The 15,667-nt window shown below is 42.2% G+C and overlaps 6 protein-coding genes across 6 annotated transcripts; all 6 read right to left on the bottom strand.

Annotated features, from left to right (window-relative positions):
• Positions 1-2,656: 2,656 nt before the first annotated feature.
• On the bottom strand, positions 2,657-4,096 carry LSM04_004984 (uncharacterized protein; the record flags this gene model as incomplete). Its single annotated transcript, XM_067330093.1, has 1 exon — positions 2,657-4,096. One exon carries the CDS (start codon positions 4,094-4,096, stop codon positions 2,657-2,659), a length of 1,440 nt encoding a protein of 479 aa, XP_067191201.1.
• A 1,110-nt stretch (positions 4,097-5,206) lies between these two features.
• On the bottom strand, positions 5,207-6,820 carry LSM04_007036 (Glucose-methanol-choline oxidoreductase; the record flags this gene model as incomplete). The annotated part of the gene is made up of 1 exon (XM_067330094.1): positions 5,207-6,820. The coding sequence occupies one exon, from the start codon at positions 6,818-6,820 to the stop codon at positions 5,207-5,209; it is 1,614 nt and encodes a 537-aa protein (XP_067191256.1).
• A 1,205-nt stretch (positions 6,821-8,025) lies between these two features.
• LSM04_004343 (Protein kinase domain) lies at positions 8,026-10,386 on the bottom strand (the record flags this gene model as incomplete). The annotated part of the gene is made up of 1 exon (XM_067330095.1): positions 8,026-10,386. One exon carries the CDS (start codon positions 10,384-10,386, stop codon positions 8,026-8,028), a length of 2,361 nt encoding a protein of 786 aa, XP_067191172.1.
• Positions 10,387-11,389: 1,003 nt separating this feature from the next.
• Positions 11,390-13,084, bottom strand: LSM04_005536 (TRAF3-interacting protein 1; the record flags this gene model as incomplete). The annotated part of the gene is made up of 1 exon (XM_067330096.1): positions 11,390-13,084. One exon carries the CDS (start codon positions 13,082-13,084, stop codon positions 11,390-11,392), a length of 1,695 nt encoding a protein of 564 aa, XP_067191220.1.
• Positions 13,085-13,511: 427 nt separating this feature from the next.
• LSM04_008338 (uncharacterized protein) lies at positions 13,512-13,934 on the bottom strand (the record flags this gene model as incomplete). Its single annotated transcript, XM_067330097.1, has 1 exon — positions 13,512-13,934. The coding sequence occupies one exon, from the start codon at positions 13,932-13,934 to the stop codon at positions 13,512-13,514; it is 423 nt and encodes a 140-aa protein (XP_067191290.1).
• A 368-nt stretch (positions 13,935-14,302) lies between these two features.
• Positions 14,303-15,403, bottom strand: LSM04_004485 (hem peroxidase; the record flags this gene model as incomplete). Its single annotated transcript, XM_067330098.1, has 1 exon — positions 14,303-15,403. One exon carries the CDS (start codon positions 15,401-15,403, stop codon positions 14,303-14,305), a length of 1,101 nt encoding a protein of 366 aa, XP_067191174.1.
• Between the last annotated feature and the right edge of the window lie 264 nt (positions 15,404-15,667).

Below are 15,667 nucleotides of genomic sequence, written 5' to 3' on the forward strand. Positions count from 1 at the left end.
AGAGGCATCCGAAGAGGGCCTAAAATTGAATAAGGGAACGTAAAGACAGAAAACCGTAACGCCAGCTGTAGAAGTTAAAGCGGATGGAATAATGGAAACAAAAGGTATTGCGAATAGCAAACCCAAACAACAAGATAATTTCAGTCTTTTTTTTTTTTGCACCCTTATTTATCTCCGCCTATTTTTTTTTTATTCTTATCATTATTTCAACTGGCACATTTCCGTAGCTCCACATTAATTCTATTGTTTCTTAGCCTGGGGTGATGTGTGCAGTAACTGAGAGATCAGTCTTTCTGTGTTCGAGAGTGTACATGTGAACGCATACCTATATTATATATATATATATATATAATATTATATATATTAACATATCGTAGTGGACACCTTGATACGACAGATTCAGGTGTTACACGTACATATAGAGTATTTTAGGGCCCCAGTAAGAAAAATAAATAAAAAATAAATAAATTAAATAAATGTCAGGGAATGTAAAATTCTTTTTATTTCTTTTTCACTGTTGTTGTTGTTTTTTGTGGTTAATTTATTCAGGGTAAAAATATATACCCATGAATATGTACGTTACGTGTACTTTGAGCACCAATACTTCTACCCACTTTTCTTTTTCTGTAACTTCAATGACGATTCCACTTTATGTGGTAGTGCTTCTTAATGATATTTTTTTCGCCTCGACTTCTCCTGTTCTGAGTGTAGCAGTACTGTCCTACAGTTTGTCTCATTAGTAATAACAACAGCAACAACAGCAGCAAAAATAAGAGTGATCATCAATTCAGGAATAAAAATAAAACAAACAAACATCACCATCAGCAAATAAAGTAAGATTTATTCTACGCCTCAATATTACTCTCCAATAATAACAAGTGTTTTTTTTTCTTTTCGTTTTAATGTTTTTTTTTTTTTTGCTTCTTTTCTTCTTTTAAACGATTTTTTTCTTCCGTTCTTGACATCATGTATTGACCCTGTGAAAGCAAAACGGGTTCTTTGTACATCAGGAAATTTTTCTTCCACAACTCTCCTTAGTTCCCTTGTTTTCTTCAGTATTGAGAGCATAGTGTAATCCACCTAATATATACGTACCGATATAACAAGGTCTGGAGATGGAAAAAAAAAGAAACAAACACATATACACATATACATACATGCACACAAGAATAAAAGAGAACAAAAAAGCGTGGAGAAAAATGCACAGACACACACACCCAAAGTCTTCGCATCACTCGTAATAATAGTGGAAAAAAAAAAACACCCCAGAACGAACAATAATAATAATAATAATAATAATAATAATAATAATAATAATAATAATAATAATAATAATAATAATAATAATAATAATAATAATAATAAGAGAAAAATATCAAGAAAAGGGAACAGATGTAAAACAAAAAAAACTGAAGCAAAGCCACAGAGTAGGGTGTAAAAGATTAGGGGAATATAGTAGTACGCAAATACAGGTAACAAGAAAACAAAATAGCAGGGAAAAAAAGAAGAAAAATGGGGAAAAAGGACGAATTATCCAAAAATAAAAGGAGAGATGGTAATGACCATCAAGCAGAAAATGCCTTGTCAAGCTGATTCACTATGTTCTCTACCCTCATTTCATCTTTTCATTCCCCTAATCTGTCCCTTCACCTTTCAATTCTCTTACATTTTCTTTTCTCGTTTACATCTCTCCATACTCTCCACCTCAAATACAAAGCTCATGAGGTATCACTCCCAACATATTTCATTTTACTTCCAATCACATTCACCTTATTGATCTTCATGTTAGCATGAATCTCTGTGCCCGTGTGCATCTCTCAACAGGAATTTGCTGTTGTTATCGTTTTTCGTTTACCCACCGTGGATAATGTGTACACCTTTATTGACTTTCACCGTCCTTTTTTTTTGTTCACGTACATATTTCTTAGTAGGGTTACTTTCTTCTTTGCTTTAATATTTTTCACACGGTTTTTTTTCCTTTCAATTTTATTTGCTTCGCCTTGGCAACGGCAGCTGCCGTTTATGGTAAGTAACCGTAAATCTCTCTCCTTTTTTTTTCAAAAAAAAAAAAAAACACTCTTTGTTTTCTCATAAAACCACAATTAGAGAGAAATGAATGGGAAGAAAAATCCAAAGTACTGAGAAGGGAAACTCTAGCTACTTAATAGCAGCAATATTGGTATGTGCTCCTTTCACGTATATCTATATATCTATATATATATATATATATATATATATATAATTCTCTTTGCGTTAATTTTATTTATTCATATCCCTCTTGTAGTTTATTTTATTGCAGTAACTTCTTCATCGTAATGCATCTTTTTTTTTACTTTTTAATGTATTTTTTTTCTGTTTTGGTTTTCGTTGCTTTTTCGCTGGTCTGAGAACCAACAGACACGAGTGGGGACATATGCACTGTGTGGGTGTGAAGGGGGGTGGGCGAAGAAAGGCAGCTGAAATGCACAGGCAATAGGCGAAAAAAAAAAAGAAAACAATAATAAGAAGCATATGAATGCATACATAGATATAAATGTTGATGGAGGGAAAGACATACTGTAATCAATTATAAGTGAAAAATATTTAACATCGAAAGTTTGCTTTTACAACTAAAACTCACTCCATTTATTTCAACTCACATTTCACAGATTTTCTTTTATCTTACTGGTTCATCTAGGTTTCCCTCCTCTTCTGCAATTTCTCGCACACTTTGCAATATAGAGTTCAGAACATCAAACCCAGAGTTCGTATCAGCTGAATCATTTAGTACTTGAAATAAAGTGGTGCTTCTCTCCTCCTGCACAACTGTATGTTCACCACATTCACCATGACTCTTGACATTGCTTCCAAACTTACTCCCCCTATTGATATGGTTTCGAGTGTTGGTATTGTTATTATTGTTGCTGGTGATAATGATATGACTATGATTATTATGAATATTATTACCATGACTGTGATTAATGCTATTATTGGCGCCGTGAAGATTTATATTGCTATTACTGTTACTCTTAATAGCGGGTGTGCTGCCGTTACTGTAATTTGTGTTGCTGTGGTTATCTCTTGATGGCGCTAATGAAATCTTCGTGTGTGATGGTGAGGCTGCGCTATTGTTGAAGTTTGAAGGTGTTACCGCCGCCGACCCGCCGTCCTCAAGACAATGGAAGCCATGCACACACTCGTGCAGTCCTGTCTGCTTGTTGAGCTGCAGGTGATTCATAGAGCGCACGCTGTTGTGCACACTGCACACGCCCTCTTCGCGTGAACGATTGCCGCGTCCCTTGCGAGTACCACCGGCGTGCGGCGATGCACTCGACGTGTATGAAGCGGCGGGCCGCGGACTTTCGTAACTACTTGTCGCTACCGTGTGTGACCCCCACGGTGCATTGTAACGTCCATTATTGCCATTGTTATTGGTGTTGCTGTTATTGTTATTGCTGTTCACACCATTGTTGTTGTTGCTGTTGTTGTTGTTGTTAGCAGCAGCGGCGGCGGCGGCCATTGCGGCGGCGGCCTGTTGCTGTTGTGATAAAATCACCGCTGCCCGTTCACACCGCTGCCGCACAAACGGACAAATGGCGGGATTCTCTTCAAGGAGAGATGACAAGACCATCACCAACACGGGATGCGGGCACTGCTGCAGCATCTCACGCGTAAGATAGAGTTCTTGCTCGGCAGAAGAAAGTTGATGCATTTGATACTGGAGACTCTGTTGCTGCAATAAGGAGAGATAGGCGGAGTTGGAGGGGGGACTATCGACAAGCACATTCGCATTAGCGTATAAACTTCCTGCGCCAATGACAAACGCAGAGGCATTCGAGTTCAGCGGAACACAGTTTATCTCCGTCGTGGTATTGCTGGGGCCGCCCTCTGCAACAACAAAGGTAGAACCACTGTTTTGATTATCCGGGAATTTTATTTCCAACTGTTTTTCGTCCAACTTGGGAATGATGAATGTTTTGCGGTTGTTGCCACCACTTCCGCCGATTACGGTGGCGGTGTTCGTCTCACGGCAGTTGACACTCGCCTGCGCCGGCGTCGCATTGTTCGTCGACGAGGAGCACGATGATGCTGCTGCCGTCGTGTTAACTTCCGCCATACAAAAATTGTTTTACAGAAACACGAACAATAACACTGACAAAGAAAAAGTAACTACACAGCAATATAAAAAGAAATATATACCTTTCTTTATGAATATATAGGTAGATTGTATGCCTGTGAGTCTGTGTATGCGTGTGTGTACTTCCTTTGATCCTGCTCTATGTTCGTCTTTTTTCTTCTTTCTCTTTTCTGTATGAAACTCTTCCTATCGTTAATGTTGTTGTTGTTTTTTTTTCTACTTTTTTTTGTTTTACTTTGCTTCAGTTATTATTAATTGAAGATTTTTTTCTAATTCAGACGCTCGACGTCTCTTTTTTTCCCTTTTCGCAGATTTCTTTTTCTTTTTTATTTACTTTCTTACTGTTTACAGTTCCTTATTTGCTTATACTTTCTTGAAGACTTTCTGCTGTTTCTTGATTTTTCTTCCTCTTTTTTTTGTTTTGTCCTCTTCTACTTGTTTCGAAGGGTGAATGGTAAAGAAAAAAAACTAACGGCTTCTAACGTTGATCTTGGCACAGAAAAACTTTCCCTTCAGCGAAATAAAATCACAGAGAGAGAGAGAAAGAAAAAAACAAGAAACACGTAAATTCCACAGAAAACAAGAGATATACCAAAGAAACATAATAAATGCAAATAAGCCATTAAACCAAAGAAAAAAAAAGCCATATAGAGAGATCAGGAGAAACAAAACAGATAATTCAGTCCGATGTTATTCAATAAACGTTAAATGCGAGAAGACCATAAATATTCCGACAACAGCAATAACAACCGTAACCATAACAACAACAACATCACCATCAAGCTGAAAATAAAAAATAAAAAAGAAGCAGATTAGCATTTTCATTCCGATTGTGGAGGCACAAGTGTGAGTAAGTGAGCACCACATAAAGAAAGAAAGGATGCTACTATAGATCCTTTTTTTTCCTTTTTTTTCCCGTACTCTTCTTCTTCCTTTTCCTCTTCCTCCTCTTTTCTTATACTACTAAAGAGTGTTGACAACATTCAGAAAAAAAATTGAAAGGAGCGAGCGAGAGAAAGAGAGAGAGAGAGAGAGAAATATAACAAATAAAAAGTTGCGATACGTGTTTACATCCTAACCTTTATTTCTTTAGTAGATAATGCGTGCCTCATTCTTTCCCTGCATAGTAGTCCCGCTCTTTTGGCGAACATCCGACCTGTGTAGAAACTCATCGGCAAACATTTCCCCTAGTGCTAATATGTATGGTAGTGAGTCACCCATCAGTGGGGCGTGAAGTACACTCTCATCGCATACGTAAAGGTTTGTGGTATTCTTCACAAGGAATTTGCGAGGGTCAAGCACAGGGAGTGATCCTCCCCCGTAGATACCAGCAGACTCAAAACGCTCTCCCACCATATCGATAAAAACATTTGATAGGGGAAGCATTTTTGTTAATTCCTTTACACGTGCTACTGCTTTACAGAGGGCTTGTTCATCCTCTGGGTGCATTAAATATTGAGGGTCAATCGTACCATCTGCTTTAATACAGCCACGACTCTTGGGTTGTGTCAATTGCGCAATGATTTGAACTCCATGTTGAACTCCTTCTGGAATAGATCCATCATTATTCATCGTAAAAGGTTGAAAAATAAATTTTACATTAGGTTTTTGTTGACCGGTACTGGACCAATAACATATCATATCGTCATATGCAGAGCAGAGGGCGTGTAAGGGTCTTCCATACTTGACATTTAAACCAAGAAACATTTGTACAAGTGGTTCCATAAAACAGTTATGACTTAGTGACATACGAGTGCGGAACTGTATTTTAACCTGTGGTGTATCCCAAAAATTTGTACCCACTTTTGGATCAATTGCGAGGGTTCCCTGAGAAGCGGCAAGTAAACGTGGTGTACCAATACCACCAGCACAAAGAACAACAGTATTTGCCTCAATATGCTCTGTACGACCATCTGATGTTACATATGAAACCCCTGTAGCGGTAGACTTATCACCTTCTTTTGCGCTAATCCCAAACACACGAGCATTACATATCACCTCTATTGGTCGTTTAAGAGCGATGGTATCCATTAGGTAACTCTTTAACGTTGTGTTAGCGATGCCAGAGCGGTAATCAACAAAAATTTCTGCTCTTCCACATCCTGTCTTCATGTGGTACTCCTTTTTATTAAAATCGCTGATGAGTGCGGTGTCCTTTGACATGGCTTCACAAAAGACACGGAAGAAGGGTGAAAGGGCTTGTGGTCGGGAAATAAAAAACTTTCCACGTCTCCCACGGTGGGGTGCTGACACTTCCAAGTTCTCCAGTTTCTGCACACGCGGTAACAACTCATCACGGAAGCTCCACGCGGCGCCATCCCAGTCGTTTTGATCGCCGAGATTCCACGAGCGACCGCCCATCACACCGCCGCCGCCCAACACACGCGGTGTTGGAATCATCACCGGCACGGCCGCCTCGCCACTGCGGTGTGTACGCTGCGGGGATGTGATGTTCGTGTGGCTCTCATACGCCCGGCGTGCGAATCGGTGGGCCAAAAGACTGCAGGCGATCTCCCGGTGCCACCGCGGCTGCTGGCGGATGTCGGCGCCCTCCTCGACGACGGCGGTGCGGACATTTTCGAGTCCGAGGCGGCCGGCGATGAGACAACCGGCGAGACCGCCACCCACCACCACCGCGTCGTACGGCCGGCCCGACAACAACACACCGCTGCGGCGTAGTCCACCGCTCATACCACTGCGCATCTGCAGAGATATTTATATATAAATATATTATAGCTGACGGGAAAAAATATCTTTAAAAATAAAGAGAAAGAAGAGAGTCACCTATACAACTAAAAGAATTATTAACAGACCGGTAGGGATATATATATATATGTACAGTGTAGCGGTACTCCTGTTTTTCTTTTGTTTTTCTTGTTGCAAAGGGTAAAAACAAAACAAAAAAAATATAAACACAAAAAGAGAAGAGGTCAGCGCAGGAATACATAGATGGTAAAGGGAAGTCACCAATAAATACAAAGATACTCGTAACTCAGGCAACATATACACCACACCCGTATCATCATAAAAAACATAAACATAATCCAAAGCACCTTGCTATTTTCTCACACGCGTACAGTATCACTCTCTCAGTGCAAGACTCATTACACAAAAAGAACGAAAAATGAGAAAGAAAGAGATAAAGAAACAGACAAATAAAAGAAGAAGAAAACAGCAAGCGTGGCTGAAATGCAAGTTACAGGACATGGTAGCAAGTCAGCAAAATAATTTCATCACTACACAGAAAAAAAATTTTTTCATCGGTCTCATTCACATTGAATGCCAGAAAGCACGGACATGAAATAGGAATAAGGGAAGAAGAAAATGATGAAAAGCAACAATAAGAACAACAACCCACCTGTGCAAAATCAGTTTCTTTCTCTTTTGCACTTCTTCCTGTTTGTCTATGTGTCTCTCCGTGTCTCTGTGTGTGTGTGTGTGTGTGTGAAAAAGAGAAGGAGGAAAGCAAAATCCCAAGCAAGAAGAAAAAAAGCAGGGAAATTTCCAAATGAGAACTCCGTAAGAGCAGCGCATCTCTTTAGATGCTTGAGAGCAAAAAAGAAAAAATTCTTCATTTTTGCTCTTCCTTCTAGTAGCTTTATCATATCTCAACCATTCACTCCACTTTAGATGGAGACATAATCAGACACATACACAGAGAGAGAGAGAGAGAACAGAAACAAAGAAAGAACACACATACAAACACCACAAACCCTTGATCTGTACACCATCACAAACACCTTACTCGTACACTAAGACAAGGCCAAATAATCACAAGAGAAAAAAAAAAGAGAGAAATAAAAACAAAACAAAAGAAAAAAGAAACAAAGGGCTACGAAAATGGTAATAAAAACCACCAATCGTGGTAAAAGGGTAAAAGAAAAAAAAAAAACTGGCACAGAACATCGCTACTGAACAAGTTGGCGGTTAAATGCATCTTCGCACACAATTAACTGCGCGATCAGTGGAATGTATTTTTGATGCTCTTCAGGCAATATATTTGCCACACGATGCATTGCTTCATCATCATCTGTGGCGATATTATTCATCTGTCTGTAACATCCCACCAGTGAACGTTCGCCCAATTTACCTTCCAAAAACAGACGCAGTGACTCAATGCGGTGCATAAGCGGGTCGGTTGCCTGAACATTTGGTAGCACCAGTGTTTGTCCGTCTAACATAAACTTTGTGAGATCTGTTTCAGGGAAAGCTTCATCACTAAAATCCTCCGCACCAGCACCTTTACCATCTTGCATTAATGCATCATCGATAACCGTCTGTAGTGCATTATAGTCATCCTCCCGCTTCTGTACCCCACAGGCGTCCCCTGACGGTGTAGATACATCATCTCGAATGTCTTTACCATTATTAACTTCACCACCTAACGCAGGAGGTGTTGCTGGTATCCCTCCTCCTACTGATGTTCGTTTCACGTATATGATAGATGGAGTTTCTTTCGTCCAATCTCCCCCTTTCTGTGGGGGTACCTGTGCCTGTACCTGCAATTTGGGCCTTTTTTGTTCTTCTTCTTTTTGTACCGGTTGCGGCGGCTGGTAAGGCTTCCCATGATGCGGAAATAATACTTCCCCTTTCGCAGGTACCTCCGCTGGCGCATTATCTAATCCAAGTGCACGTCGCTTGTTCTCTTGTGCTTCACGTCGCATTTGCCAGAAAGCTTGTCGTCGCGCTTCTTCAGCTTCTTCCGGTGACATTTTTCCCAAAGAATTGGAACGTTGTGGTTTCGGGTTCACAACAGCATGTGGTAGTTGCGGTGATTTTTTTTCCACACCCGCTACGACTACTGGACCTACATGACCAGAAGGTGCTCTCATATCTTCTAACATGCGTTGTTTATTTATTGCGGCTTGTCTACGCATCTCACGGTACAACTCTGCAGCTTCGGTTGCTGACGGAGCCACTTGATCTTTTGGTTTTTCATCATTGTTATGATTAAGGTTTTGAAGATGATTCATAGGGCTATTTTTATTTTCATTTTTGTTATTAAACAACCTTTCACGAAGTGCCTCCTGCTCCGCTTTCTCACGCGCAAGACGTTCCTCCTCACGTTGTTTACGCTTTATCACCTCCGCATGTTCTCTCATGTTGCGCTCCCACTCTTCTTCCCGTTGTTTCTGGATAAGAGCTTGTGCTTTGGCCCGTTTCTCTACCTGCTTTCGTTGTTCCCGCGCTCGCGCCTCCAATTCTTTCTTTCGCAAATTTTGCTCAATCTCTTGCTGTCGTTGTTGTGCCTGTATATTTCGTATGCGCTCTTCATTTTCACGTTGCCGTTGCTCCATTAGTATTCGTAGTTGTTGTCGTTCTTTGGCTAACTTCATAGCCTTGGCCTGTTCCTCACGTCGTCGCTCCTCTGCACGCATCTGTAGATCTTGTTTGGATGGTTGTGCAAGATCCTCCTTTTGGGGTGAAGGTCTACAGGGACGACAATCGTGGTGTGCAACCTCCACTACTTTCTGTAGACTTGAAAGAGATTCACGAATATATGGAGTAGCAATAATTTGACTAACATTTGGGCGCAACTTTGGATCAATCTGAAGCATAGCCGATATCAACTTTGACAGATTGGTTGAGTAGCTAGAATGAATAGGAGGGTAGACACCTTTTAGAATTTTTTGAACAAGAGCTTTCATATTACCTCCATCAAAGGCGTGTGTAAGTGTAGTAAGTTCGTATAAAATGCAACCAAGAGCCCAAACATCACTCTTGTTATTATATGGTTTGTTTAGGCATAATTCAGGAGAGAAATAATATGGCGTCCCACAGACAGTTCGTTTTAACTCAAAGGTATTACGCAATACTGTACTAATGCCAAAATCACCTAACTTCACTACACCGTCTGTTGTTAAAAAAACGTTTTGAGTCTTGAGATCACGATGAAGAATGTGACGCTCATGAAGATGTAATAAAGCAAGACAAAGTTGAGAAAAGTAATGCAATATCTCTGTCTCTGTGAATCTACTACCATTACGACCTTTTATCTTTGTGTAAAGATCTCCACCATTGGCATACTCCATTACAATGAAAAGTGAACCGTGGTCTTCAAAGTGATCAACGTATCTCGTAATATTAGGATGGTTCAATGTCCGTAAAACGTCAATCTCATGTTTGGCACTCTCCCTTTCTGCAGGCTTCATGCCAGCCAGTCGCACTTCCTTTGCGACGAACTGCGCCTTGTCGCTGCGCCGCTGCACGAGCCAGGCAGAACCGAAGCTGCCCTTTCCCAAGACACGCACCTGAACGTAATTTTCCATCCCTGTGTATGTGTAATATGTTTAGGGAAGTAATACCTCCGTATATGTGTATATCTACCTAGATGTTGTTCTTCTTGTTGTTATTGTATTTACTTGCTTCGTTTTTTTTTTCTTTTGTTCCTATCCCCCGCTGTAATACGCTCTACAAACAAAACGGAAGACTTTGAAAATGTTCCAGCCTTTACTTTTTTTTTTCTTTCTTTCTCAGAGAAAGAGAGACAGAAGTACTGATCCACAGAGAATATTATATACAATAGGAGAAAGAAAGAGATGAAATGAGTATTGTGTGCCCTTATGTCACTGGCCCCTTCGCTCTTTGCGTGCTTTGGCTCCCTTTTTCTCCCTTTGGCTAATTGTATTCGATGTTTCTCTCTCTCTCTCTCTCTCTCTCCAGCCCTTATTTTATTTGTTTTCTTCTGCTTCCCTATTCTCGACTCGTCAGTCACTTCAAACAGCGTTTCTTTTTTTTTGTTTTGTTTTGTTTCCTTATGTTCCGCTGGTTGATGCACTACGCGACGAGAAACCAGCAAAGTAAAGACTGAGAGAAGTTGGGCAGAAATACAATACAGGAGCAGTAAAGACAAAAAGAAAAAGATCAGTACAGAGAAAACGGGGAAAAGAAAAAACAATAAACAACTGCATCCGCAAATCACGATGACTGAAAGCAAAAAAAAAAAAAAAAAAAAAATGGGAACAGAAAGGAAAAATAAAGAAATAGTGAATAATATAAGGAAAAAAAGAAACAAAGAAAAAGGCGCCACCTTGCGGTTCAACTACCCTCTTTTTTTTTTCTATGACTACGTTGCTTCTTCTTTCTTTTTTTTCTTCCCTTATTCATTTGCTTTCAACGATCACTCCTTTACAGACTCCCTTTTTCCTCATTTTCTCACTCTACATTAGGTGGCTGGAGGGTTGAATATAGACACACCCACAAACACAGACAGACAGACAGATAAACAGAAACGCAGTTAGAAATAAATAACTACAGAAATAAATATATATACTACCGTTTTCCCATATCAGGGTTTACAATCATACGGACCATTCCAGCGATGGTGTTATCATTGTTGATCACATTGCGACGTATATTCTGTGTCTTAAGAATCTGATCGTTTATGGCATCTTCTAGGTTTTGAAGCTGTGCATGCACTTCCTGCAGACTCTCTGTTGTCTGCCGTCTGGCGTCGGCTGCTGCAAGCGCTTGACTTCGCGCCTCGGAGCGCCACATCTCGAGTTCCCTTGCCATAGTGTCGATATCGTCGTAGATAGCCTCAAGCAACCTGCCGAGTGGGTTGGATGCTTTTGTCAACAACTGCAGCTGCTCCCGCAGTTTGCTGAGTTCGCTCTCTGCCATCGCCGCCCCGCTGCGACCTCCTCGTGTGCTGTGAATCACAATCCCCGTACCGCCGTCCGCGCCGGGTGTCCGGGCAGCCGCCTCCTTCGCCAGGCGGGCGGCCTCCTCCTGTTCTCGCTTTGCCTTCAGCGCCTGCTGCCCCAAATAACCCCTCGCCTCGCCCTCCAGCCCCGCAGCGTCGTCGCCCGTCCCACCGCTCGCCGGCTTCGCCTCCTGCTGCTCCGCCACTCGCATCCAGTCATTCGCGTCAACCTCATCATCGGCCACAGATGCAGATCCAGGCGTCTTGCCAGCAGAGCGCTTGCTCTCACGAATCACATCAGCCACAACAGTGGAGCTCGCCGTGCCACCCTCAACCACCTCGTGTGTTGGCTTCGTGCGGGGCGGAGCTTTGCCCGCCGAAGCAGAGGGACGCGTCTCCGTACGCGTAGGTCGTGTTAGTGGACTGCTGCTTTCCTCAAGGGGTACGGCTTCCTCTTTTCCTGTTGCCCCTCCTGTTGCAGCCGCTAACTCCTTTTCACGTCTTCGCTTCTCTTCATGCCGTTTGCGGCGTTCCTCAGTATCTGCATTTGGAGTCTTATCCTCTGTCTCTTTTCGTCTCTTCCTACTCTCATCATCATCCTTCTTTGCATCATCTGCTCTTAAAGAAGATATTTCGTCCTTCTTCGACTTCCTTTTCTCACCACTATCACGACGATTAGCGGCAGACTTTTCATCCTCTCGTTGTTGCTGTTGCATTTCTGCAGCAGCAGCGGCAGCCTCCGCTTCCTTCTTGCGCTTCTTTTTTTCTTCTGCCTCACGTTTCTCTTCCTCTTTTCGTTTTCGTCTCTCTTCCTCCTTTCGATCCTTGTCATCTTTACTGCCTTCTGCTTTCTGTGCTGCCGCAGTTGAAGCAGAAGGTTCAGTGGCACTGCTACCTCGACCATTGGTAGGAGAAGAAGCCGGAGCACCGCCTTTTACCATCTTTACAGCAGCAGCTTTCTTGTCTGCCGAAAGTGCAGCGCAAGAGGCGAGGAGTTGCAGCAACTCGTTTGTTTTGTCTGCTTCTTGACCGGCGACAATCTTTGACGGCTGCGCCGAGACCTTTTGTCCTGTCGCAGCCTCAACAGCAGAAATAAGAAGCGAAAGGAATTGTATTTTCTTTTCCTTATCGGTAGCGTTGCTGCTGTCAAGCATTTCCTCGGGGTAAAGTCCCTCTGGAAACGATGTTGCCTTCATAAAGCTTATTACAATATCATGGAGAAAGCGAAATGGCGGTCGCGATAGAAGTTTATCAGTCAATTTGGGAACAGTGATAATGGCACCTAGTTCCTTTTGCGTCTTCTCTACAAATGGTTCAGACATCTACGAAAAAATTTTTGTACTTAATAAATCTAGCTACCTCAAATTGAAAATGCGTGTATGTCCCTATATTATTATTACTATTGTGCTTTTTGGGGGGTTTCTTTGAGGATTGTTCGCCTCACTTGTTGTGTTCCTGCAAAATTTATATATTTTTATGCTACTCGGAAAAAACAAAGAGAATATGAGAGGAGTATTGAAAGAAATAGCAGGGAACAGCTCTAAGAATACATAAATGTACATTTATTTTAGTTTCTCTTCTTGTTTCCTTTTTCAAGGCAACTCTGAAAGATTTGTAAGAGTATTAATTTATGTCTGCGGAACTATAAAAAAAAAGAGGACATAGGTGAATAATTGGGTGAGAAGAAACTTCAAATAAAAATTTAGGGATACTCATCCCTCTTCAAACCATCTAAATCTATAAATCAGCTTACAGTCCCTTGCCATCTTTGGCAGACTTAATGGAAGCAAGAGGTACCATTCTAGTATAGTACGTTGATTTATCCTCTCCTATAGCCCGCAATACACGCAGCCATCTCTCATCGTCCATTTGATGATGCAGCGTATCGTCAAGAAAAACCATTTTGGCATTCCTCAATACATCTTCTAGTGCACGACGAACTTTCTGTGAACATTGCAAGAGTTTAAGACATGATTCACAGGCTGAAGCAGGGACAACTTCCTGTTTCTGTTTTTGTTGAGGTTGCTGTTGTTGTTGTTGTTGTTGTTGTTGTTCTTGCGTTTTGCCTTGTCTCTGTCTGGCTGAACCCACCACCCCTACAAACGGAGACCCAGGAGGTCTTCGTTCTCTTGAGGTGGCAACAGTGCGTGTAGTCATTTCACGGCCGGGCATCTCCCTTTGGTAGAGGTAAAGATGTGTGAGAAATAGAAAGAGGAAGAGAGAAACCAAACAATGACGTAGCACGAGAGAGAAGCGAAATTAAAATTAAAATAAATATTTCATCATCAAGATGAAAAGATAAACAAATTGTCAATCACAAAGAGTACACATACACAGAGACCCAAAGAGAAAGAAAGAGAGACCTAGAGAAAGACGCAAATATACCGTTCATTTCACCATCATTATCTCTCTTTTACCAATCTCTGAGCGGTAGCTAACAAGAACAACAACAACAACAATAAGAAGAACAACAATAGACTCAGTAACATCATTATCAGTGCCAGTCACAGTCTTTTTTTTCTCCTTGGTCGGACTCAATATCACTCAGTAGATGCATTATAGGTGCGAAGACGTGAAAAGTTGCTGTCAATCATCTTCGTAAAGGCGGATTGAAAAGCTTCTGACCATGCCGCCTCATTTGATGCATACTTCTCCGCCAGTTCACGCCATGTTTTATTATGTAATATAGCCTCCACTTCTCGTTTATTAAAAACACACTGTTTTTTATTGCCCTTTTTCCCTACCTTTGCGTACACACAAAGAAAGTCTTTGGGAAGTCGTTCAATTCCCTTATTCTCTTCTGTTCGAGGCACCTCCAATTCAAAGAATCGCTTTTCATTTGTCAAAAGAAATCTGTAATACTCATTACTAAGTTTATAGCGGCTTCCAATATGTGTCACATCCTCTATACCGCTAACGTGCTCATGGAACTCCCCAACACTGTGGCAAGCCATCAGTGCGACACACTCTGCATCTGTAAGACCCCCTATAGAGGTAAGAATATCACGTACGGTATGGTATTCTTGGCCATTTGGTGGATTTCTACGTGGTGGAGCCTCATCTGTGTCTTTGCGTCCCCAGCGCCATGCAGCATCCACGGCGTCCACAGGAGCTGCGAGAAACTTCAATGCGGCTATGGCGAGAAGAGAGGCGGCATCTTCTGTGGCGATGTGGTGGGCCGTGGCGAGGTGACGAAGAACGCCGGCAACATCGTCGAGTCCACGGACCGCAGCACACGATTCGTCAGGAGTGAGTGCCACAACACCGGCGCGGCGGGCGGCAAGAATAAAGGCGACGCGGAGTGCTGTTGGCGCCAAATCCGGACGGAACTCAAACGTTGCGGCGGCGTCTGCGAGAACGGCGGACTTGCCAAAAGGCGGCCGCAGTGCATTTTCGTCCACCTCCACCGCCTGCCCCGCGGCGAGACCGCCAGCGAGGCACCCAACGCACATCATCAGCAGCCACTTGTGGTTGAGGTGCTCCCACGATTTGTACGGATTCGCCTGTCCACGCCGTTCCGACCCGCCGCCCGCGCCGGCGTTCGCGGGGGCCCGGAAGCCCAGCACAGCGCGGGGGGCGGCAGCAGAGAAACGAACACACCAAGGCATTGAGGTGACCGCCCCACGTAAGGTCCGCCACATTGAGAAAAGAGAAAAGAAAAAAGAAAAAGAAACGCCTAGCCTAGTCTGCCGTTTTATTGGAAGCTTACTCCCCAAGAACACCGCTGCTTGCAAGAAGAAGGAGAGGAAGAACAGAAAAAGGGGGAAAGAAAAAAAGAAAGAGGAAAATGCATAAAAAGAAATAATAATAAAATTAAAAGGGATTGAAAAACAAAAAAAAAGAAAATGGTGTCAAGATAAAGGCACCAATACTTTACCCTTCTTCAGACAACGTGAACGTATACC

The sequence above is a fragment of the Trypanosoma melophagium genome (genome assembly GCF_022059095.1).
Source record: "Trypanosoma melophagium isolate St. Kilda chromosome Unknown ctg24segment1, whole genome shotgun sequence".
Classification (NCBI taxonomy): Eukaryota; Euglenozoa; class Kinetoplastea; order Trypanosomatida; family Trypanosomatidae; genus Trypanosoma; species Trypanosoma melophagium.